General features: G+C 41.7%; 1 protein-coding gene and 1 long non-coding RNA gene across 2 annotated transcripts; one reads left to right on the top strand and one right to left on the bottom strand.

Annotated features, from left to right (window-relative positions):
* Nucleotides 1-5473: 5473 nt before the first annotated feature.
* Nucleotides 5474-19145, bottom strand: ETV7 (ETS variant transcription factor 7). The gene is made up of 9 exons (XM_025163255.2): nucleotides 18983-19145; nucleotides 18689-18850; nucleotides 15127-15256; nucleotides 14163-14327; nucleotides 13493-13615; nucleotides 12032-12265; nucleotides 11615-11757; nucleotides 10159-10259; nucleotides 5474-6355 (listed from the first exon to the last, which is right to left on the bottom strand). Exons 1-9 carry the CDS (start codon nucleotides 18986-18988, stop codon nucleotides 6301-6303), a joined length of 1119 nt encoding a protein of 372 aa, XP_025019023.1. The 5' UTR covers nucleotides 18989-19145; the 3' UTR covers nucleotides 5474-6300.
* On the top strand, nucleotides 9284-14300 carry LOC148214208 (uncharacterized). Its single transcript, XR_015798446.1, has 4 exons — nucleotides 9284-9606; nucleotides 10469-10607; nucleotides 11631-11971; nucleotides 12938-14300. It is a non-coding gene; the product is annotated as an uncharacterized LOC148214208 (long non-coding RNA).
* Nucleotides 19146-26289: the final 7144 nt, after the last annotated feature.

The following is a 26289-nucleotide window of genomic DNA, read 5'->3' as shown; positions in this document are numbered from 1 at the left end:
CATGGTGGAAAATAAGTATTTGGTCAATATCAAAAGTTCATCTCAATACTTTGTTATATATCCTTTATTGGCAATGACAGAGGTCAAACATTTTCTGTAAGTCTTCACAAGGTTTTCACACACTGTTGCTGGTATTCTGGCCCATTCCTCCATGCAGATCTCCTCTGGAGCAGTGATGTTTTGGGGCTGTCGCTGGGCAACACGGACTTTCAACTCCCTCCAAAGGTTTTCCATGGGGTTGAGATCTGGAGACTGGCTAGGCCACTCCAGGACCTTGAAATGCTTCTTACGAAGCCACTCCTTCGTTGCCCGGGTGGTGTGTTTGGGATCATTGTCATGCTGAAAGACCCAGCCACGTTTCATCTTCAATGCCCTTGCTGATGGAAGGAGGTGTTCACTCAAAATCTCACGCTACATGGCCCCATTCATTCTTTCCTTTACACGGATCAGTTTTCCTGGTCCCTTTGCAGAAAAACAGCCTCAAAGCATGATGTTTCCACCCCCATGCTTCACAGTAGGTATGGTGTTCTTTGGATGCAACTCAGCATTCTCTCTCCTCCAAACACCACAAGTTGAGTTTAGACCAAAACGTTCTACTTTGGTTTCATCTGACATTCTCCCAATCCTCTTCTGGATCATCCAAATGCTCTCTAGCAAACTTCAGATGGGCCCAGACATGTACTGGCTTAAGCAGGGGGACACATCTGGCACTGCAGGATTTGAGTCCCTGGCAGCGTAGTGTGTTACTGATAGTAGCCTTTGTTACTTTGGCCCCGGCCCTCTGCAGGTCATTCACTAGGTCCCCCCATGTGGTTCTGGGATTTTTGCTCACCATTCTTGTGATCATTTTGACCCCACAGGGTGAGATCTTGCATGGAGCCCCAGATCGAGGGAGATTATCAGTGGTCTTGTATGTCTTCCATTTTCTAATTATTGCTCCCACAGTTGATTTCTTCACACCAAGCTGCTTGCCTATTGCAGATTCAGTCTTCCCAGCCTGGTGCAGATCTACAATTTTGTTTCTGGTGTCCTTCGACAGCTCTTTGGTCTTGGCCATAGTGGAGTTTGGAGTGTGACTGTTTGAGGTTGTGGACAGGTGTCTTTTATACCGATAACAAGGTCAAACAGGTGCCATTACTACAGGTAATGAGTGGAGGACAGAGGAGCCTCTTAAAGAAGTAGTTACAGGTCTGTGAGAGCCAGACATCTTGCTTGTCTGTAGGTGACCAAATACTTATTTTCCACCATGATTTGCAAATAAATTCTTTAAAAATCAGACAATGTGATTTTCTGGATTTTGTTTCTCATTTTGTCTCTCATAGTTGAGGTGTACCTATGATGAAAATTACAGGCCTCTCTCATCTTTTTAAGTGGGAGAACTTGCACAATTGGTGGCTGACTAAATACTTTTTTGCCCCAGTGTAACAACTGATATTCCATTTAAACAATGGCAAGGCATCTAAATTTGTGTGGCAAGGCAAAAAACCATGAATTAAGAATAAATTTTACAAGATGATAAAGAAAGGGGAGTTTTAGGTCTCCTGGATTTGAAGTTGTATTTTGCAGCTTGTTTGGTTTGGATGAAAGAGTGGGTGACTTTGAGAAATAGGTCATTGGAACTAGAGGGGCATGACCTAAGTTTTGGGTGGCATGGCTATTTATGGTATGATAACGTTAAAGTAGATTTTAAAGATATTTTATTAAATGTGCCATACTGAGAATATGGAACAGATATAAACCTAGGTTGTCTCCAAAGTTTCCTTTATGGTTGTCACCACAAGAACCTTTTCACAGGAGAGAAATGATAACTAAACATAAATGGTTAATTTACGTTGACGTATTGGAATTTTTTCAAATGGATTTTAAATTAAAGACAGAGGAACTGATATCAGGATACATGTGTCAATGGTTTTCCTAGGTACAATTACAAGAAAGATTTAAAATGGATAAAGGGACTTATGATTCTGAATATGGCAAGACTGAATTTGAAGCAGAATTAAGTACTAATGATGAACGTATTATTGCCAAGATGTATAAACTTTTATTGAAACTAGAGACAGAAGATGAACAAGTTAAGGACTGAATGATAAAATGGGCTAAAAACTTTGGCTACAACATACAGATGGAAAATGGGAAAATATGTGGCAAAAAGGACTGAAATTTACATTGTGCTATAACGTTAAAGAGAACTTTTATAAAATGATGTATCATTGGTACTTGTTGCCAGAAAAATTATCTAAAACATATAAAAATACTTCGAATGTATGCTGGAAATGTGAACAAGAAGGGACATTCTATCATCTGTGATGGACTTGTATACAAGCAAAAAAAACTTTGGAATGAGATACATATTTGCGTACAGAAGATTTTAAAGATTGATATTCAATCAAAACCAAAGACTTTCCTTTTGGGATTGATGGATAAACAGTTGGAAAAAACTAATGGAACTTTGTTTTTATATATGAAAACAGCAGCAAGGCTTTTATGGGCACAGAGGTGGAAAGATAAGACATTACCTACAATGGAAAACTGGATAGTGAAGCTGATTGAGTTGGCTGAGATGGTGAAATTGACGGCTTTGATTTGTAATAAGACATTGTGTAATTTTAATGCTAACTGGAACCCTTTTTTGGACTTTTTGCAGGAAACAGAAAAAAATGAAATTATGTTGTATGGATTTGATGATTAGAAATAAGGGTTAATAGAAATAATGGAAGTTATATTGTTAATTTAGAGCAAGAATTTAATGTATATTGTTACTTATATCTGTTGCAAGGAGGGTCGGAAGTCAATCCTTTTTTTTAATCTTTTGTTTTCTCTTTTTTTCTGGACTCTTGATCTTTACTATTCTTTTTTTCTAATGTTTTTCTTCTTTTTCTTAATATTAGTTCTTGTTAGTTTTTACTGTTTTTTTTAAGTTTAATAAAGTTATTAAAAAAAAAAGAAAGAAAGAAATGTGGCTCCTCTCCTCAACTGTTATTGAGATTATGAACCAGCCGAAGAAAGTATGTCTCTCTAGTTACTGTAAACAAAATTAATGCTAGCGGCATCAGTTCAAATATAATGGAGGATAACATTCTTTCATCAATACTGCAGTAAAATTCAACTGGTAGTTCATGTCAACATGCAACACCTGCTGTGCTTCGAGGCCATAAAGTGCAGGGCATGATGGATGGTGGATAATCAATATGCCTTCATTCTCACTTGCAGTGAAGCTTCTTATCTAGTCATGTCATGCCATATGTCTGAGAGACTTCAGCCAAGTCTAAGTCTAGCTGCCAAAGAGTTATGTGAAGTTGGAAGCCTCAGATTTTTTGAAGAGTCCTGGCTAGGGAGGACAGGGCTCTCTGTGAAAGTGTGCAAAGTAAATCAGTAAGGGTGCTCCACCACAAAGAACCCACCTAAAATTTAACCCTTTACTAGTACTTCCTAGCACGTGGTCCAAAGTGCATGGTCATTAATCTCCAAAATTGAACTAGTCCCTGAATTTAGCAGAATAAACCAAAGACAATGTCTCTCTATATATCAGCAGTGCAATTCAGCATCAAGGGAGATCTAAATCAGGTCTGCATAACGTATGGCCCACAGACCACAGGTGGCCTGCCCAGTAGCCTTGTGCAGCCCAGCATTTTTTGAAAACTCAATAAATTCACCACTGCTAAACATCACCAGCCCCAGAAAAGAGGCATTGCTGCCCCAAAAGACACACTGCCAAGTGCCTCCAGGCTTCACATATGCTGCTAACTCAAGACCTGCTGCCGCTCTGCTAGCCACCAAACCGCTGATTGGCGTACCAGGTATTTCTTTGTGGCCCAGAGTTATTTTTAATTTATCAATGTGGCCCTTTCTCCTCTACAAGTCGTGCAGGCCTGATCTCAGTGCATCTGCCACTTACACTTAAGCAGTTAATACAGATGTTGCCTCTTCTGTGAATGTACCTTCATGCCAAGTAGAGTGAGACTTACTGCTCACAACCAGCGTGCCTAATCAGAGTCAAAAGCCATGACATGACATGAAAACTATCCCATTTGGATATGAAGTTAGACAAAGATTAATAGAAGCACTCAACAGAAAAAACAAAAAATTGGCTCAGACTTTCCTCTCATGTTGGAGTGATCAACACACTGATACATTTCTGCAACCCACCAATGAAAGATAATGTTTTGTGTGTGCATACCTAGGATGAAATTTTTGTTCATGTACCAGGGATAATAAAAGAATATTTTACCTCAGATTTCATTTGTCTCTTGTAAAAACAAAATAGAAACTTCATAGTACAAGATCTGCGGCCAACCACTTTTATAGGTCAAAATCAAAGTAATTAATTATATTTAACAAATAGTTTTTATTTGTTAAATATAATTAATTACTTTGATTTTGACCTATAAAAATAGTTGGCAGTAGATCAGCATTCAGTGAGATTACAACACAGCCTACATTATCTGTAAGAGAACTGGGCAAACTTTTTACCTGTGAAAGTGACATCAGATGATGGATTTGTAATGGGTGATCAATTAATTTACCCACATCTTTCTCCCAGTTACCTTGAGTGGAGTGCCTGGGAGATAAGGAGATGCTGCACACTTCTGCCCCATTCCCTCCCGCATAAAACCCTTCTTTACAAATCAGTTTTTCTGTTGCTTGCCGGCTTTCCTTCCTTTTCCTAGCAAGTCTGCTAACAGCAATGGGAAGCCAGTAAACAGTTGCTGGAAGGATCAAGCAGAACTTACAGGACACAATTTATACCTAAGTTTGTAAGTTTCAGGTTGTCTTAGTTCTAAGGAGAAAATTATTTCTATTTTTAAAAGTAGGCAAATTAATCCCGTAACTGACTTTGGTAGTGATTGCATATTGCCAAGCAAATCTTCATCTGGATTCACATAACATATTAAGCCCTAATTTATTTTAATCATAATTTGTTGAAGCATACATAGTGGCCTCATTCACAAATACAGATAGTCCTCAAGTTATGACCACTCATTCAGCGACAGTTCAAAATTACAATGGCACTGAATGTGGGGGACTTACAACCAGTCCACAAAGTTGTGGCCATAGCAGAATCGCTGCAGTCATGTGATTGCGATCCGGGTGCTTGGGTGCCCAGCTTGCAATTACAACGTGGCAGTGAGCTGTGTTCACATGATAACCATTTGCAACATTCCTTGCCAGCTTCCCACAAGAACTCAATGGAGAAGTCATCAGGGAAGGTCACAAGTCACTCCCATAAGTCACTCCCACTGCTTTTTCTCCGGAGGAGTCCCCCTACGGCATACAACATCCCAGGGACCTTGTAATATGTAGCACCCCCCGGCCTGCCCACACTCAGTAGTGCACACATGCCCACAGCTTTCACCGGCCTGCCCACAACCCCCGCCAGCCCGCTTGCAGCCCCCACCAGCCTACCCATACATCCTAGTACCTGCCCACAGCACCCCCCACCCCCCATGGCACCCATGCACTCCCTTGTGCTCTTGCCCAGGACCCCTGCCTCTTCCTACTTCATGACCCGCAGAGTCCTGGGGTTACGACAGCAACTGGGACTGCCAGGATTGCAGTCACTAAGCAATGCAGTCATGTGATGTCACACTTTTTGACCACATTGCTTAGAGATGAAAATTCTGTTTCCAATTGCCACCATAACCCAAAGACTACCTGTAAACCCTGGTTCAATAATGCTTTAGAAATCAGAATGGATGTGAATTCATTGCACTGAGCCATAATGTGGTTTTAATTGTTGCATGAACCAAACAAGTTACTATATAACCTGTCCAACAAAGTATAATTACACAAGCCAAAGCTCAGTGTGCTGGGTGAACCAGATTTGACTGCCTGTTTTGGTCCTGCCTTAGCACTCCTGGCATAAAACACTGATCAGTTTGCAAATGTGTGTTTTTGTTGTTGTTGTTGTTTCTTATTGTTGAAAAACTGCTTAATTTCCCATGAGATATTTTTATATGGAAGGGGGTATCTTTGAGAATAACTAAGAAATTCTACGGCAACATGATTGGCAGAGGAACTAGAACTGATTTGAGGACTCTGTTTTTGAACATAAGAACTTTCTGTTTTGTACAAATGCTTCTATTCAGTTTGACAGCAGAAGTCCTGTGGAATAGTTCTTTGCATTTCATTTACAGGATGCACAATGCCCTGAGGCCTTTTTCTTTCTGGCTTCATACAGACATCAAACATTTTGCTATTGGTTAACACAAGCTCTTGATGCCACTATGACTTGGCAAATATTTAGAGTGAGACTTCTGATAAAACTTTCCAATCTTCCCCTTTCTGTTCTTCATTGTTCAACTACTCCAATTTACTTGCTGTATACTGTTTTATTTCTCCAGGAATTTTTAGGAATCTGGAATTAAACATGAAAAAAAAAGTATTCAACTTTTTTTCTGATGATCCAAAACCCAAAACTCTCTCTCTCTCTCAGTAATACATACACAGATACACACACACACACAAACACATAATTCAGGGAGGGAGGAAGATGGATCCCTATCAAGTAAAGTATTATGCGAATTCTACAAGTCAGGCAGTGCTGCACTGGATATACTAATGTCCCTGCTTTGTTACATGAAAAGCAAAGAAACTTAACTCCTTGTAAAGCATAGAAAACATTTTCTAAATTGCTTTAATTTACAGGTGGTCCTCGCTTAACATTGGTAATTGCGACCGGAATTTCCATCACTAAAGACCTCATCGCTCCTGGCTGCCATTGTTAAACGAGGATCTTAAGTGAGGATCATGGGTTGTTATGCAGGGATTTCATGTGACCATGACTTGCAACTTCCTGCCGGCTTCCAACAAGCAAAGTCAATGGGGAAGTCAGCAGGAAGTTGCAAGACCCAGTCACAACAAACCTTTCCTTTAGGCAGCTTGCAAGCAGGCTGGTGGGCAGGTGAGTGCTACGGAGTGCAGCAGGTGGAGAGGGTACTGGGTGTGAGTGCAGGTGAACAGGGAGATGGGTGGTGTGACCCAACACAAGCACAGCAGGCATGTGGGTCTGCTGCAGAGTGTAAGCAGACATGCAGGTGGGTGCTGCAGCCTGGCACAAGCACGGCCAGGCAGGGGGGTGAGTGCTAGAGAGTGCGGGCAGGCATGCAGGTGGGTGCTGCAGCACAAGTGTGGGTGGGTGGGAGGATACTGTGGCCCAATGATACTGAAGCTGGGTGGGGGGGATACTGCAGAGTACAGGCAGGAGTGGGTGCTGTCCTGTGGTGGATCTCGTACTCCCTTAGTGGGAAAAAAAGTTCTGGGAGCAGGAGCGACTTATGAGAGCAACTTGTGACCTTCCCTGTCAGCTTCCCCATTGACTTTGTGGGAAGCCGGCAGGAAAGGTTGCAAATGGTGATCATGCGACTGCGGGATTCTGCAACTGTCACAAGTGAGAGCCGGTTGCCAAGCGTCCAAATTGTGATCGCGGAATCACAGGGTGCTGCAACAGTCAGAACTTCAAGGGCTGGACATAAATACCACTTATTCAGCACCATCGTAACTTTGAACAGTCACTGAACGAATGGTTGTAACCTGAGGACTACCTACATTTTACAATTATGCCTTATACTTGGTAACAGTTCCTGTAAACAGAAGCAAAACAAAAGCAAAAAGCAAACCATAGTAAAAAGAGAAAAAGAGTTAGATCAAGTGCTAAACCAGGTTTTCATATTTGAAGTAAAAATAGTTTGATGTATTGGATCATTTATATTTAGTGTGGACTCACTTTCTACCCCAGAATACAACCATTGCTTTCTGAACACATTGTGAACACGTGTTTCACATCAAGTGCCCTGAATCTTTCTTAGTTATATGAGATTCCAGCTAAGCCTCATTACTCCAAGATTACAATTATATTATAAAAATCCACATTTACTCCTGAGTTCTGAAAAGCATTTGGATCAAAAGTGTGCTACTAGTCCCATTTCTTACTTGCACAGAACAGCTTACAGTTACAAGCTCAAGTATTACAATGCAGCTGTAATTCACTTTGTTCACAAGGGGTCATGCCCCAGATTTTCCAGGGTTCAAAGAATAAAGTTGTAATGAAGGAGGAAAAAAAACATCCCAAGAAGTTCAAAAGAGTTATCAGTCACACTTAAACCTTAAACACCTAGATCCATCCTCCCACAAGAGGAGCTGTATAAGAAAATTATTCAGATGGGTAAAAATGCACTGCAGCAAACCAGAAAAAGGAAACAGACTGCCTGTACAACATCTTCCAACAAAATGGATACCCATGCAATTTTATCAAAAAGTGCCTGACCCCTCAACCCACTACAGCACAACCAACACAAGCTATGAAAAGGGTAACACTGCCATACATCAGAAACACCTCAGAAACAACCAACAGACTATTACAACCACACGGCATCTCCGTAGCACACAAACCAACTAAAGCCCTCCAAAATATCTTAAGTAAACCAAAAGACCCAGTAGCCCAAGAAGAAAAAACAGGAGTCATTTCCAACATACAATGTAAGAACTATAACAGCAACTATGTAGGACATACAGGCAGAAGACTAGCAGAGTACATCCATGAACACCAACTAGCAGTCAGAAGACACAATGAAAACTCCTTAATCTCACAACACATGGAGAGACTCAACCATAGTTTCAACTGGGCAACTGTGAGCATCCTAGACCAAGCTAAATAAGCCACCCAAGGTCACCCATTGGGGGAGATGGGCGGCATACAAATTAGATGAGGTGAGGTGAGGTGAGGTAAGGTAAGATAAGGTAAGATAAGGTAAGGTAAGGTAAGGTAAGGTAAGGTAAGGTAAGGTAAGGTAAGGTAAGGTAAGGTAAGGTAAGATAAATAAACTAAAATAAAATAAAATAAATCCAAAAAATGCTAGGGAATTCCTGGAAGCTGAGAAGGGTGGCTATGTAAATGTGATGTATAAATAAATAAAAACAAATAAGCTTGGCATTCAGACAAACCAGTCATCAACAGACACAGAGAGAGAAACCACATTTACATAGCATTCAAAAGAGACAATAAAAAAGCTAAGAAGGAAATACAAAGACCAGAACATATCACCGTCAACAGCCAACACCCAGATAAGCAGGGATTAACACCAGGCAAACAATCAACCAACCACTAATCAAGGAACTGCCAAGGAGAAAACCACACCCCCACCAACACTGGCAGGGCAAGCTACTGTATATAAAGAGGGAGCAAACCCCACACTCACTAGCACTGATGATGCTATCTAGTCAGATAACGAAATGTCTACAGTCAAGTCTACAAACAACCAAGCTTAGAGAGCACCAAGAACTCCATACTTAAACTTGTTAATCAAATTTGTTTGTTTGTTTGTTTAGGCAGCTCACAGCAACCAGGAAAAACAGCAACATACAAACACATCACACCCTTCCTATCAAGATGCCAGAGCCACCCATACTGTTAACCCCCTGACTCAACCCCATGGGCAAAGTTCAGCAAAGTCTGGAAAACTTCAACTCTGAGCAACCAAGCAGGAGCAGGAAGGTTCTCTCCATCAGAACGGCTTTAGAAAGAGGATGGAGGAATTCCATGTTTTCTTTATTCTTTTGCTTTACATTCTAAGAGGAGAGGGCATCTCTTCTCAGACTAGCTTCTACCAGGTAAGGAAAAGCACTTCAACCCAGAGGAGGGTTGGAGGATCAGAAGAAAATAGCCATCTGTTGAAATGTGGAACTAGATGCAGTTTAGGATCCTTTCTAACATTTCTTTTATGGACTGATCTGAGCTGTGCTTTTTGTTCTACTGCAATTATGGAGTGTGGCTCTACCTGAAAGATTCCTGCTGAGTTAAAGCTTCTAGGAGTTACCTTTTCTTTTTCCCCTTCTCCCACTGTTTTTAATTCTCAATTTAGTTCCATATCCTTAATCTATGTAACGAAAGATTTGTATCATCTTCTCGTTTCTGGCATCAGTCCAGCCATACCGGCAAGAAACAGACTTTCACGCATCTCAGCCATTCCGTTAAGCTACTGACAGGACAAACAAGCTGAGAGAATTGTTTTTTTTACTCTCTTCCTCCTGAGTAAAGGTGCAGAGAGGATTTTTCTCTAAGAGTGGATGGTAGCAGCTACTGAACAGGCTCTCCCAAGGACTGTGAGAGGGTACACAATGGGAAATGCGGGGGAAGGGCTTAGGGACCCATCTTGACCTCACCTGAATAACAATTTCTGTCCAGTTTCCTTTTTGATGATGTTGAGTTTATAGTAATGCCTCAAAGCTCTTGACATCTTCTCATATGTCATATTCCTTCGGTTCTGAAAATTGTGTAAAAATTGTGACTGTAAAAACATCAGTTTGCTTTCTCTTGCTTATCATTGCAGTAGTCTGAATTAGAAAAGGGCTGTCAAGGAACTGTGTGCACAGCCCTTTCAGTGGAGGTAGGCTGGGAATTATTCCTCCAAACATAAATGCCAACAAAGGCTTTGTTTTATTTTTTATTTTTTTTGCATGTTTTACTAAAAAGTTTACAGAGAGAATAAAAACTAACACAAACTAATACAGGATAAAGAAAATGAAGGAAGAAAAACAGAGAGAAAAGAAAGACAAAAGTGCAGAAGAAAAAAAGAAACAGAAAGAAGCTTCCAATTTCCTTTGCAATACAAGTAAGATTACAAAGTTTTTATTTGTTTGTTTGTTTATTAAATTTCTATGCTGCCCATCTCCCCTGGAGGGGGACCCTGGGCAGCATACAAATTATCTCTTACTCTATGATTAAACAAAGGCTTTGTTTTAAATGCAGTTAAGCAGCTACTAGCTTTACGAATTAATTTGGAATTAAAACAATGTAAAAGGGACCCAGCGTGGTATAGTGATCAAGATAGCAGACTAAGACCCATGAAACCCAGATTCAAGTCCCCATTCAGTCTCAAGGTGACTCTGGGCCAATCATGATATTTCAGCCCAACCTATCATACCAAGTTATTCTGAGGATTAAATGAGGAATCCCAGTGCATGCAAGGAAAGTCAAGATAGAAATATAATAAATACGTATATGTACTCCATTTGGTCCGGACTGTATCAAAACATCTTACACACCCTCCCTTAATCTAAATCAGTCTTTCTCAACCTTGGCACCTTTAAGATGGCCCAGAATTCCCCAAGCCAGTTAAGATGAGTGGACTTCAACTCCCAGAATTCCCTAGCCACCCAGAATTCTGGGAGTTGAAGTCCACCCATCTTAAAGGTGCCAAGGTTGAGAAACACTGATCTAAATCCTTCTAAATGGCCTAAAATCACAACGCCTCAAGCCCCAGATGATGGAAGTTGCACTTTAACACTACCAGAGCCAGGCTGGAAAAGACTGGAACCACTACTGTTGGAATATTGCAACTGGCCATAGCTCATTATGAGATCAGGAGCAAGATATTCCCAGCCCTGCTTTTAGCAAGGCTGACCAAGGTTATGGCAAAGGAAGAGGCACATTTATCCACACATAGGGTATGTAACTTTGTTAAATTATCTCGAAATAATATTGGGGGACTACAGGAGATACACAAATTGGTGCCCTCCAGGTATGCTGAGAGAGCTACTCCCAGAATTCCTAGTCAGCACAGCTAAACAGAAATTAATCTCTATTTATGGAGCTTAGAATGATCATCTTATTTAGTACCTTGTGTTTTCCCCAGAGTCCAGCAAGACCATTGGGATCTACAACCCGAAAGATCTTGGTTTCTTTGTCTTCCCATCTGATAAATGATTCATACCGGCTGTCAGAGAGGAGCTGGTAGATGTAATCCAAAAGTAACCTGCAGTCTGAGAATTAGTTACATTGAAAGAAATGTTATTCAAGTGAAGGTAACATGAATTATCTCCTACTCCGCTGCATCACTGTTAAGGAGAGCCGTAGGATGCGTTTGCAGGTGGCAATTGCTAAGCAGTGAATACAGTTGGATTCACATGGTGCCAAATCTGTGCTGTTAACATGAGTGGGACATGTTCAGCAAGTGCTCTTGATATACAAACACAGGTAAGCATTCTTGACAACTGTGTAGCAAAAGAGTAACAGATCTTGAGACATTACACTTACCTGCTATTTTATCACTGATTGGGGCAGTTGATTTTACAGGAGAAGAGCAAACATTTCCCCTGTGACTGATCTCTGGGTTGCAATAAGCAAGAGGGGTCACCCCAGGAGTATAAAGAGTCTTGGTGGAAGACTGAGATGGATCCAAGTAGCCTGCATGACTAGTCATGGTGAACATCCGTTCTGAAGGCAATGCAGGGGCCTTAACTGGGAAATCTTCTGGGTCGCATTTGGGACCTGTGAGAAGAGACCAGATGGGGAGATTCAAAACAGAGCTTCTGCCCTTTCCTAAGCTAGCCATCCCCAATCTGGAGCCCACTAAATATAGCCATCTGAAAAATACCAGGTTGGGAAAGGCAGATCTACACTGAATCAACTGGAAATTGATGCAACAAAAGGTGCTGCAGTCAGATACATTAAACTGTCTTGCTATGAACATGGTCATCTTTGAAGTTTGTTCAGTCATAACTTTTTTATTTGTAGAAAACCCCTATCAGGTTTGTTCCAGGCTACCCATGCCTAGACCATTTCTTGAACATTTTTGGAAAAGCCTATGATAGAGATCCATTCTTCATTTACTTAAGTGAGTAGGTAGACAGACAGACAGGCAGCAGACAGACAGATAGATTCAACTGATTCTGAGTCAGACCACTAGTTTGCTTACGCTAATGCCATCCTAACTGGATGTAACAGTGAAAAGACAAATAGCAGGAGCCACTTGTTGCTCTGCTGAAAGAGAAACTCTCTTGAGGTTCTTCTCTCTGTGAATTCCTTCCCTTCAAGCTAATTTGAAGAAGTGGTGGCTGAGCGTGTTTGTTTTCATCTTTCCTCCCCACCTCTTTTTCCTTTTGAATCACATCTTTAAATTATAAAGTTATGTGGAGGAATGTTTTGTCTTCTGTACTGTAGTTTCAACTGAGTTCCTAAAAGCTGCTCCGATGGTGTTGGAGAAGACTCCTGAGAATACCACAGATAGTCAAGAATACAAACAAATGGCTCATTGAACAAATCAATCCAGAGTTCCCACTTGAGGCATGACCAGGCTCAGATTATATTTTGAATACATTATGCAAAATATCAGCTCTCTTGAGAAATTTCTAATGTTGGAAAAGATGGAAGGAAAAAAAAGAGGATGACCATCAGCAAGGTGGATTGACTCAATTATAGCAGTGATGGGTGTACCAAGACCTGAGGGACCAGTTTGGGGACAGAGTCGACACAAACTTGATGGCATTTGGATACTGTGAGTATGGTAACCAATACACTAATGAGCAGTAACACTTCAAGATCTCAGGAAGAGGTAATTCCTAGTCTAGGAAATGACCTGCTGAGGATTGTATATGGAACCATCTGGAGGATCAGCATGCATTTTGCCTGTGTATCCTCCTGTGCATGTACTGGCCCAAAATGTGAGCCAAAGATTATCTATCCTGACACATATAACCACTGTTCCACAGCACTCACCTTCTGCAGTGCTCTGGGTCAGGGTGTGCTTTGTATCCCAAAAGGGAATATTAAAGAGAGGGCTACATACAAGGGCTTTTCTCTGGGTCTTTATGTATTGGAGTAATTCATACAACACATCTCCTGTGAAAAAAGACACAGAAATACCAGTCCCACTGCATTTGTATCAATACCAACTGGTGACAAAAATGATGCCATTTCTTCTTGGAAGACCCCCCCCCCCCCGCATCTGCTGCTCAACTTTGGGTATTCCCAACTTTTGCAAACCAGAAATATAGTTCCCTTGCACACATTTGTGGGAATCGGAAATCTTCTGTTAAAATTTGCAAGGCATTTAGCCCATTCAGTGTAGATTAATTTGTTATTTCCTGCTCTAGGGAAAGACCTTTTGAAAAGTGTACTAACATGAAGTGATCAAACAGCCACTGGAGTAAACTGGTTATTTCCATCACAGACATGTCACATTGTAATGCTGCTCATTCCATGGGTGTTGGTTCAACCAACAAGGACTTGTCTACAAAAGACAATTTGGAAGGCACATCTGTTTCAAAGGAGATCCGAGACTTCATAGTCTTTGAGGTATTCCTCATTTATACTTGCTACATGGGATAACCCTGAGATAAGAATGCAGACACACACAGCTTTGACCAATGAGGGCAACACCTCTAACCTGAATTAGGAGCCCGAAATTTGAAATCGTCCTTGGTGAGAATGCAAAGGGCTTTTCCATTCATTTCAAAGTTACTGTCATCGGATTTCCTGAGTGAATATTCTTTTTCAGCCCATCTTAGCCAGTGAATCACATCATCTTTGCTCCATAGAAAGGGTTGGATTCCTGAAATCAAACCAGTTACATGTAGATTAACATAAGAAGACCACCTACAACTTACGCAGTCAGTTTTTTGCTTTTTTTGTTTGTTTGTTTGTTTGCTTGTTTTGAAAAAGCATAAAATGTCTCAGAAAGCAAGTAAAGGACATCTCAGCAATTATTAATACAACTCATTCCTTCCCACTAATACTACTCTCCAGTAGTTTTAAAGATAGGTCATGATAAATTTCCAAAAGGTGATTAAAAAAAAATTCTTTCTGTGATAGGAAGCAACTTTATACCAGGTTCAGCTAACTGATCATTTACTCAATATCATCGAGTCCCGATTTCCTCAACCAGATGTCCTCAAGATATATCAGACTAGAACTCCCACCAACTATAGGCAATGCCTTTTCTTTTCCAAATCTGATGGACTACAACTCAAGATGTGTTGGACTATAACTGTAGTTGGGGAATACTAGGAGTTGCAGTCCAAACACACCTAATTTGTACAGTGTTGGTCCTTAAATTAGGGGCAGGTAACATTTTCTAAGCCACGATTGTTTGACTACAGAAGTACTTTTGCACTCCAAAAGTAGGAGAACCAAGCTAAAATTTAAACTGGATTTAAATTAAATGTAATCAAAATGAAAATAAATTAATTAAATATAGTTAATAAGAAAATGTATATGTAATCCTTCTGCTTAATGTCACGTTAAAAATTACAATTCAATGGCCCTGCTTGGAGAAGCCTGTAGAGCACACACCCAAGACTTTGGAGAACCACCTTTGGAAAGCTGCCTTAAATAATACCTCTTCTACTCACTGAGTCGGCCTGGCAATGTGCAGATTTGTCCATCATAGAGCAACCGTACTGAAGCCTCTGAAGTGGGATGCAATGGCAAGGGCAAAGCTGATGTGGCCACAGGAGTCAAAGAGCTAGCTGCCACTTCAACCTTAAGGGAGGAGAAAAATATTAAAGCAGTATAGATTCCCTACAGAAAATCAGCTGTATTTCCCTAGTGCCGCTTCTGTCACTATGTACTGCCTAGAAGCCAGATAAATGAGAATCTATGAAGGAAAACCTCTGTAAAGTAACTAGAACCAGAGAGCCAATATGCTTCAGCAGAAAGTCTGGTGGATAGATAGGAGAGACCCAGGTCTAAAATTTCCCTTACTCTTCATGGGAGAATTTAGATCAACAATTGTCTCCAAAGCTAAACCACATCCCAGGATTGCTATGCAGATGAAATGGAACAATTACACAGAGGAAGGATGGGATAAAAGGGAGTAAGAGGCCTCTGTTCCTAGCAGGAGCTGAGCTATTAGAATGCACACAATTTGATCACAATTGTGTAGAAAACAATGTTGACTGTTCATTCTGAGCAGCTTGTATCTTTATATGTGAACAGTGGAACGTGCACAGATGTATTCCAACTATTGAAGGAGGGTTATTTAAACTAGCAACAGCCAGTTCCACATAAGTAAGGGGTGGCTATAGGAAGTATGTTTCCAGGGACAGGAAATCGTCCCACTCCCTTTTTGGCTTTCCAGGCAGAGGAAAGTGGCACCCCACCTCATGCTCGGCTGGCATCACCAGGCCCCTTCATCAGAGCTAAGCTGCTGCTGTTTTGCCCTTCTAAGCAAACTACTCACCATAACCCACCAAAGTCTAAGTGTCTCATCCTAGGAAAAAAAAAACAACCAATTCCCACAAACCAGACTGACCACCTAGACCACACTGGAGTGAAATTTCCAATCATTCTGGAAACTCTCTATGAGCTTGCTGTTCACCATCCTTTGTGTGTGTGTGCGTGCCTCTTCTAATTCAGGGAATGAAGTAATGACCCTCATGGTACCCTTATGTAGATATACTAGAATACATGCATCAATCCTTATGCAGTGATGTGGCAGGACGAGTTGTCCTGATGGACAGAATAATACAATGCCCTCAAGGTGGATCAAAATCTGGCTCAGTGTCACATACAGTAGACCCAAGAAGCTTCCTGACTGATTAAAACACCTAGATGCAGGCACATCTGCCTTCTAGATGTAGACATATAAAAGGGCAGAAGCATTAAGTAACGAAGGAAGAGGTTGTTGGGCATTCCTAGAGTCATTTTTGTACACGGTGCACTGGCAATACTGTGTGTATCAAGGAGGAGGAATCTGCAGTTGGAGAGACAGCAGGGGCAGGCAGGACAAGAGGCAGAGAGATCTGCTGAGCAAACTGGCTGCTGGAAAAGACTACTGTATGCTTTTGGAAGAACAGACCAAAGATTGGCAAAGAAGTTCGGAATCCAAGAAGCTCAGAAAAGAGTCGTTTTTCTTTCCACCCTCATATAGAAGGAAGTCCAGAAGTGAAAGCACAGAAGGGAGCATCAGGAGACAGAGAAACAGGTACAACGCTATAAAAAGCTCTGTTTGAAATGATCTACATTGAAGTGCATATGTGTAGCTTGTTAAGCTAAGCCCATAGTACATATTAAATATCACTGTAAATAGAGAAGAATTCTGTGTGTGTGTGTCTGAAAAGTTCCTGTCCCTATTCCGCACCCTCCACAAGGGGATACATTTAAATGCAAGATGCTTTCCCCAAAAACATAGTAATTAGGAGCTGAGATTAAGCATATCAAATGGCAGCACTCAGGTAACTAAGCTGGAATTGGTTAGTGTTTGCAAGGGAGATCACCACTAAATTCCAGGGCTGTTGAGTCTGGGAAGTTAAATAAACAAACAAACGAAACACCTGGCAGAGATGTCTCCAAAGTGTGGTAAAAAAAAGAAAAAGTCAGGATAGTGGCTGTGATGGTGAGACCGAAGCTCCACCTAATTTTTATGTGTGTCACATCTCACCATTGAAGCCACCATCTTGATTTCTTTGATCATACTCTGCAGACACTCCTGAAATCTGGAAAGAAAGCAGCTGTAGAAAACACACCAGAGTTTTTTGAGATTGTTAAAACTCACAAATTAATAAAGAGCTAAGTTTTCAAAGGCTAGAGTTCACTAAATGTTTGATGAAATAAACTCGAATCCGTGAATGTAGATGCCATAATAAACAAATTACTCTGCATCGTATCACAAGACTCACTGTTGATTTTGCAGCTGTAACTGTTTTAGCGCTACACAAACATCTTATACAAATTTACTGTAAAAAAAAGTTTCAGATTCATTCTTAAACACCAGACTACAGAGAAAATAAAAGTGAAAGATGCCTACATGTTTTCATTTCAGTTTTGTTTTGGTAGGTGTTTAAAAAAAAATCATTTTCAGTACTTTAGTTATAATGGTATGGAGCATGGGGTGCCATTTTTACTCATTTGACATTTTATATATATATATCTATATCAATACAAGCACATACTTTTAATTTGACTGTAAATTGCTCTAAGTCTTGCCAAGCAGTATATTAATTCATGCATGCATGCCTGTATGCAAATAAATAAATGATTTCCAAAGATCTTTCTTTTAAAACAAAGAGCAGCATATCATCTCTGTGTTAGCAACAATAATACTTCGTTTAAACAAGTGTTCCCACAGATAATGTTCAGTTATCCCTCTCTTTCTCTGTTTGTGGAGAAATATCTTTTGACTTGCAAAAGGTAAGGCTTCTGAAGCTTCTGATACAGGAATGTATAACCCCCATGATCTAGACCAGTGTTTTTCAGCCTTGGCAACGTTAACATGTGTGGACTTTCAACTCCCAGAATTCCCCAGCCAGCATGGAAGTCCACACATCTTAACGTTGCCAAGGCTGAAAAACACTGGTCTAGACTAAAACAGAGTGCTAACTGGGCAAGAAAGGGAACACATGGAGGGAATAAAGTTGCCCACTCCTGGTCTGAAGTAAATTTTCTCAATCAGGCACCACCATTTGTGTTATAGCACAATACCCATAATCCCCAGTCAACATACCCCAAAGTAATGCTGATTGGGAATCACTGCAGCACAACTGAGGACCCCAGGTTAGGGAAGGCTGGTTGAAAATGTACGCTTAAAATATCTCCCTCCCACTTTCTAGACCAGGGTTTAAGATAGAGTACAGGATAAGATAGAGCAAAGGTTCAGATAAAAAAAAGTGCTTAAGCCTCGCTTGCATGAATTTAGCCTTAGAATAAGCGATCCAAAGTGTTAAGTTTCAGCTCACTATTTTTCCATTTGAAACAGCTCATTAACTCCCTCCCGGATTAATTCTGTTCAACAAAACACTGTTTTTCAAAGAAAAACTATCAGCTGCTTAATGTCTCCTTTTTCTTGTGAAAGGTTGGGGGAATTCCAGGCTTCGTCCAGTCTGAAATGACTTTCTTTTAAACCATCAGAAAAATGATTTCAGCGGATTCAGCCTAGCCCAGAGAAGCCAATGGCTTCCAAAGCGGGGGACGTACCCAGGCCCAGACGCTGCCCTCCACATGCCTCTCTTTATTCTTCATCCCATGATTTCCAGCCCATATGAAGTCCAAGGAGGGCGATGCGCGGGTCGGGGAAGCCGCCTGGCGAAAAGGCGGCGGCAGCTGGACCGAAGGGGCCGGACCTTGCGATGGACGTGCCTTAAGCGAGAGGAGGATTGTAGCCGTGCGGGAATCTACGGCGCTGGGGCAGGAAGGCAAACGCAAGGCAGGGAGAGCCCGGGAGGATCGAGGGGGCACAGCGCCTGCCGCTCCCCACTCCCCCGCCCTTACCTGCATTGCAAGGAGAACCCGGGGCCGGGATCGTCCAGATGCCTGCAGGCTCCTACCCGATTCCCCACGAGCCCTTCCCCCCGCCCGGGCGCTGCTCGCTGTCCTTCAGGAAAACGAAAACGAAAGGCGCCGGCTCCGAAAGGTGCCGGAGTTTGGCCCGTGAATGAGCCGCTGTCCACGCCAGGAAGTGGCCCCTGAGTCTCCCGCCCCTGTGCCGGCTTCTGCCGCCCCTTGGCAAGCCGCAAAGACCGGCGCTGCGTGCCTACGACGCCTTCCACCGCGTCCGACGCTGCTGGGCTCCTCGCACCGCAAACTCACCCCACGGGTCGGGTTGGCCACTCGTGCCCGCCCGATGGACCGGAATCGGGATTTCGCACCCGAAAAACGAGGGCGATCGACCCGGGCAGGAAAGCCGAAGCGTAGCCTTGCGGGAGGAAAGGGACCTTCCGCGGGAAAGCTGATCGCCGTAGCGCAGCCCCCCGAAACGCTGTCCTGCGGTGCGGAGTCCAGCAGGCCAGAGGGCTGGTATTTGTTGTACTGTATTTCGTTCAGAGGGACATTTGCAATGTCAGCTGCTGCCTCTGAACAAACTGTGGGCACATGCAGAATTTGTGTCGAGAGTCCCACATGCAAATGAATTAGTTTATTTAAATAAATCATGGGTGTAAATCATACATCAAAGTACTCCTGAAAAGTATATTACAAATAGAGGAGGAAGTGGTGTTTTGCTTTCACCCCGGGAGTTAGTTACGAAAGCATAATTCTGAGATAGCCAAGTCACAGCCCGCTTCGCTCTAGGGCAGGCCTGCACAACTTTTTTCCGTCTGAGGGTGTGTCAGGTCCTTTTTACTTTTTAAAAAGTAGGCTGGGACAAAATTAAATCTACGTTTAAAAGAATTAAAATCGCATCACGTTAGTTAAACTCACTATAATTAATCCTCAAGTTTCCAAAAGTATTCTTCTGTCCCATTTAAAATTAGAAATAGCTGGCAACTTTTGGAGGCATTTTGGGGACCTCATCACACCTCAGGTGGTACTTGTTAGGGAGGCAATGCTCAATTTCCAATACATCAAGGCAGTCATGCTGGTGCACAAGCCTAGAATGCTTGCGTTAATGCTGATCCATGCTGCTAGTAGAGATGGCCCTGTTAAATATGGTAAGTTTTGAACAACCAATTTGCTTTTGCTTTTCTTGCTGAAAACTGTCTAGCAGCCTTGCATGCTATACAGATTCATGCAATTATTTAACATTCAGATAGTACATTGGTTGGTTGGTTGTTTCTTGAATGAAAGACTAAGGTTCCCGGAACTCTGCTGCCAAAATTGTATTATCAACCTGAGCCTAGACCAGTCAGTACAACTGATTTAAGTTTCTGGGCATCAGCTAATATAGGAAACCAAATGACTGCCTACCTACCACCAGTTTACATTCAGAACACACCATTCTTGAATTTGTAGGATTACCAGATCTAGGATGCAAAAACCTGGATGATTCCTAGATGTCAGCGAAGAGTTAATATTGTCTGAATATCTTTTCTGCCTTCTAGTGGGTGACCAGATTTTTGTAGCCCAGGTCTGGCAACCCTAGTAAAGGTTAATTGTACTGAGATGGCAGTGGTCGCACTTGTTGATGAAATTTGGCGGAGCTGATATAGGGTGGTGCATCTATTCTTGTGCTCCTTCATCTCTCAGTGGCTTTTGATGCCATCAGTCACAGTATCCTGGACCAGCTGTAGGCACTGAGTGTGGAGGATGCCATGTTACAGTGGTTGTCCTCTCTCTGTGGTTGGTTTCAGTTGGTGCTGTTATGGGGAGAACTGTCAAATCCACATGTAACATTTGTTGCATGATGTAGAGGCTTGACACTTTCCCCTTCCTGTTCAACATCTTCATGAAACCACTGCTTGAGGTCAAGCATTGCTTCAGGTTTCAGTATCATCAATATGCTGATACTGTTCAGTTGTACTTCTTGATCCCGGGCATCCAAGTGTTGCTGTCAAATGTTCTGTCCCAGTGTCTAGAGGCTGTGTGAATTTGATCCTGGGGAGCTTCCATCTCTAGTCTTGGGTAAGGCAGTATTCTCCCTTCAGAATGAATGTGCAATCTGGGGGTTGTCCTGGATTTACAACTCCTGCTCAGGGAGCAGATAGCAGCTGTTGCCCAGAGGGTCTTCACACAAATCCATCTAATGTGCTAGTTGTGCCTGTTCCTGGATTGGGAGGCCCTCCAGATTGTTACTCACTTATTCTAAGGCTAAATTCATGCAAGCAAGGCTTAAGCACTTTTTTATCTGGACCGTATCCTTCACTCTATCTTAAACTCTGGTCTGGAAAGAGGAAGGGAGATATTTTAAGTGTACCACCTTATGAATGTACTACTGCATTGTGCTCTATATGGCTCTGCCCTTGAAAACCATTTCGAAGCTACAGTTGGTCCAGAATGTGGCAGCATAGGCAGTAATTAGCATGCCACGGTATACTCATGTCACACCAATGTTCCGTGAGCTGCACTGGTTGCCAGTTGGCTTCCAAGTGCAATTCAAGTGCAATTCAATTTACCACCTATAAAGCCCTTCAAGGAATAGTGCCTGGTTACTTGAGGGACCAACCCTCTTTATTATTTCTGTATATCCAGTACGATCTGACAAAATGGGTGTGCTTCAGATCCCCTCTGTTAAACCATGTCATCTATCAGGACCTTGGAGGCATATTTTCTCTGTCATGATACTTGCAGTATTCCCCCAGAGATCCATGTGGCTCCCACCCTGATGTTCTGTAAGGCACTGAAAACCTGGCTATTTTTCTGAGCCTTGGGACAGGATGGTAGGTGAGCCCTGTAAGATTTTGTTTAGTATCATTTGGCTCTACAGGTAGTCCTTGACTTATGATGGCAATTGGGACTGGAATTGCTGTCACTAAGTGATGCAGTTGTAAAGTGAGACATGTGACTGTCGTTTAGTGACACCAGTTCCAGCAATCCCGGTTGCTGTCATTAAGCGAGGACCTCATGTGACCATGACTTCTGACTTCCTGCTAACTTCCCCATTGACTTTGTGGGAAGCTGGCAGGTAACGTCGGAAATCGCAATCAGGTGACCAGAGCTTGCTGCGATGCAATGCTGTAATCATGAGCCGAATGCCAAGTGCCTGGATCACAATCACGTGACTGCAGGAATGCTGTGACTGCTGGAACTACAAGGAATCGTCATAACTACCATTTGTTCAGCACCATTAAAACTTTGAATGGTCACTGAACGAATGGTTGTAACCCAAGGACTACCTGTATTGTATATGGTCTTTCTGGATGCATATCATTTGTTTCTTTTTATTGTTCCAGTTTTTTAAATTATGTTAAGCACCTTGAATCATTTGGAGTCAGGCATGTTTACAATCTATGCATATAAATAAATAAATGAATAAATGAATAGTGAGCCATTTCTAAAAATCCCTTATTTGAAGCCATGAACATTAATGATTTGAAATGTATGTTTGTAAAGCAGATGTACCCATAGTTAAAAATGCTTGTATAGTTTGAAATGTGCTTACTTAGGTGTGTGATTCAGTGCGGTACAAATACAGCCAGGTAGAATTCAGACCATTCTCTCACAAGAGAGCTGTAGCACCATTATAGCATTAGCCAGCCACTGTGGCCATACAAACCTGTCTCTATTCTTGTTACATAGACACAGGAGTGCTTGAGCGATACTACAACTTACTAGCAAGAAAGTGTCCAGAGACTGAGAAGACCTAGGTTCAAGTTCAAGTTCACCCATGGAAGTTAAGTTTCTTGGGGATTTTGGATCAGACGCTCTCTCAAACCAGGCTACTTCATAGGATTGTAAGGAAAAATTGAGGAAGCAATGCTATGTATTTACCTTACATTCACCTCACCTATAGAGAGATTTAAGACTCCAAATTTCTCACTAATAAAAGGGATTCTCAGGAGCAGCTTATGAGCACTGGTGGTAGGCAGACTGGAGAGGGAAGAGGAATGCCATTGCTTATTCCGTGAGCTGACACAGCTTCTGCCCACAAGCTTACATTTGGTGTTGTACAAAATTAATCACAAGAAGAGGTTTCACTGCTGATAGTGATATGTTAATAATGCACTATTCTTTAAAGAAAGGTAATTGTAGGCTGTGTAATGGGATTGTCCTTCTATCTGTCCTTCCTTCAATGGAGAATAATCTTTGAAGATGACATCAAGATGGGTTGCATTCCTCCTAAAGCCACAGGATGTGGCTTCAGGGGTACCGAACAGTTTTCAACTGTTATATGTCTCTTGTTCCCTTTTCCCATTGTGGCATCCATTCTGGATCTGGTTATCGTCCTGCTCTTTGTGCCACTGCCTGACTGCCTAGAACAGTGGTTCCTAAACTGGAGACATGAAGACATGATTTTTTAAAGAAAAAATTTCAATGCAAAGGAAAAAGTATTTTTCAAATGAAGACTCTATGAGACTGGAAAGTTTGTTGAGGGGTGGGGTGGGGGTTGGTGCCTTCAAGTCAGCCTTTGACTCCTGGCGACTGCCTGAACAACTTGCCTGCAGTTTTCTTGGCAAGATTTCAGAACTTGCTTGCCATTGCCTGCTTCATAGGGCTGAGGGAGAGTGACTGGCGCAAGGTCACTCAGCTGGCTTTATGCCTAAAGTGGGACTAGAACTCACCATCTCCCAGTTTCTAGCCTGGTGCCTTGATCACTACCCCAAACTGGCTCTCTTGTTGAGGGTAGGCAGGCTAATAAGAAGAAGGAAGGGAAGGCAAAGTAATTTTATTTCTGCTATTATTGTGTTAATGTTGTTTATTCTTTTTCAAAAAACTATTATCTCTCTTCATATCCCATCAATTAGCATTTTCCCAGGCAAAAGAAGAGGGGTGCACTTCTATGTGAATTCAAGGAGGATGAAACAAATGCTTCTATAATAGCAGTTTTCAATAATATTAAAAGATGAATACAGTATTATATTAAAGAAGGAAAATTCTCAGCCAATTTTTCTGCAAGCTGTCTCACTGGTAGCACTTGACATAAACTGCTCTCTTATCTATTCTTGTGATTCTGAGGTGAAAAGGAAGGAAAAGAGGGGAGCACAAAGCCTTTTGCGTGTGTGGGTGTGTTTCCATTGTTTCCTATGGCCAAAATGTTTTTGGTTTAGTTTCAGTGGAACACAGAACTGGTCTGAGTTTGTTCTGTCAGCAAGTACCAACTCAGACTTTCTTTGATGAAATACCTCAGGTGAGATGTTTTGTTTCAAGCTCAAAACTAAGCATCTCCCATTTCATGTGTGGCCATAATTATTAGAGCATTTTAATTAAATAAATAAATGGGAAGCCGGCTTGTAGCAAAGCAGAACACCAGCCCCAACCACCATTTTTATTTCCCCAAGGCCAATGGGTTCTGCATACACCCCAGTTCCCAGAGACATTCTGAGAATATAAACACTATGGGTGACTACCGCTTTGGAAAATAAAAATAGATTGAGCTAGTAGACAGCATCTTGGGAGCCAAAATGGGTAGCAGGAAGTAATCTCACCAGTTTGTTTGTTTGTAATCTCACCAGTTTGTGACCAGCCATTGGCGCGCATGCTTATTGTTGGAAATTACTGTGGGGAATTTCCTGTTTAGTTTGTATCCAGCACATTCCCGGTCATTCCCTCTATCCAAATGAGAGTGAGCACACAAGCCACTCAGTTTGGCTAGCAAAAAATCTAGCTCGATATTTATTTATTAAACATCAGCACATATCAAAAAGAGTTAACTGGAAAAACCAGGAACAAAGGCAGGAAAAAAACAGACGGCAAGATTTGAACAACAGGCAACAATTTACATTATCTATGTACAGTATCTATATCAAAAGGCACAGAACTTTCCAGAACACTGAAAATAATACTGTGGAGATTAGCATGAAGAATCCCAAAGGGAACAGCTTTTACTTATTCCGGCTTTTTATATTTTTCTGTACCTAACAGTAGCAGAATAAAGATGGGAAATAGGAAACCAGATGATCTCTCAATTCTGAGCCATGAAAGAAACAATCTGGTGAATGGGGATGATGTATCCAACACTTAAGACATTTTCTTAACATTTCAAATGTGCCCATTAACCCCAAAATTATCAAGGGAGAAAAATCTATGTTCAGTGGTGTTCATGGGGATATGTCAACATTTGCAAGATGGCAGGCATGTTATCATGACCTTTTGTATGTGCTTCTGCAGTTTCAGAGACTTTCCGGTCTCTTTCTTATTATCCTTCAAATGAATGCTGTTCACGTTTAAAGCTTGAGATCTCTGCACACTTGAAAGGTCAATTTTCTTCCTATGGAGGTTTATCCAGCTCTTACTTTCATTATTTCACAGAAGCACTAAATATCTTTGTGTTCCCTCCGAATGACATACACAGTCTACCATCCTTTAAGCTCTTAGACCAGTGTTTCTCAACCTTGGCGACTTTTCAGATGTGTGGACTCCAACTCCCAGAATCCCCCAGCCAGCATGTGTCAACCACCTCCTGCAAGTGTCATGCTGGCTGAGGAATTCTGGGAGTTGAAGTCCACACATCTGAAAAGTCGCCAAGGTTGAAAAAGACTGGTCTAAAGCAGATCATGAAATGATCAAGCTGTGGCAGGTTTCCTTTCCCTGGATATGTCACTGCTTTAATTTTTATTGCAGGAGGTGGATTCCATAACCCAAGCAGCCACTTCTAATTCTGATTCTGTGGCAGACACCTGCAGCTCATATGCAGAGTGAGAGAGGTACTGGAGGTCTATCTTATACATAATTTCCATAATGGAACTATTTCTATTGCAAGAAACATCTGCAGGGAAGTTAAGAATGAGTTTGTTGCTGCTGGATGCTTCAATATATATTCTCATCACATCATTCCCATCTGTATTCGCAATTGTGGCTACAGAGCTTGGGAAGGTGGTAGCAGTTATTCCTAGTTAGTTGATCTTGAATTAAAAGGCTGCATGTGGTATTTATTATATAAGTATGTTCTGTGGGCATCGTCAAGGGGATTACTGTAATTCCAAAAAGCAACACGAGGACAGAACTTCTGTGGTGTCATCACATTAGCAAGCATTCTTCACCTGAATATACCTTCTTTATTTGAATGTTTGATTTTCTTTTCCTTTCTGAAACTCCTTTTTATTATATTGACTATGTGTCTGTTTAAGAGACAATGTGGTTCCATTAGGGCAGGGTTGCCAAGCGGTGAGGTGTTCCTCCCTTGGGGAGGTGCAGACAGAGTCTAGGGAAAATGTGAAGAACCTTTTAGTTGTATATTGTTATAATAAAACCACCTTTCCCAAACT

This window comes from Python bivittatus, unplaced genomic scaffold (genome assembly GCF_059951505.1).
Source record: "Python bivittatus isolate LINGU-HERP-01145 unplaced genomic scaffold, Pbiv_v1 ctg000700_np1212, whole genome shotgun sequence".
Lineage (NCBI taxonomy): Eukaryota > Metazoa > Chordata > Lepidosauria > Squamata > Pythonidae > Python > Python bivittatus.
Note: the sequence above shows the minus strand (reverse complement) of the source record. Positions and strands in the feature narration are given on the sequence as shown.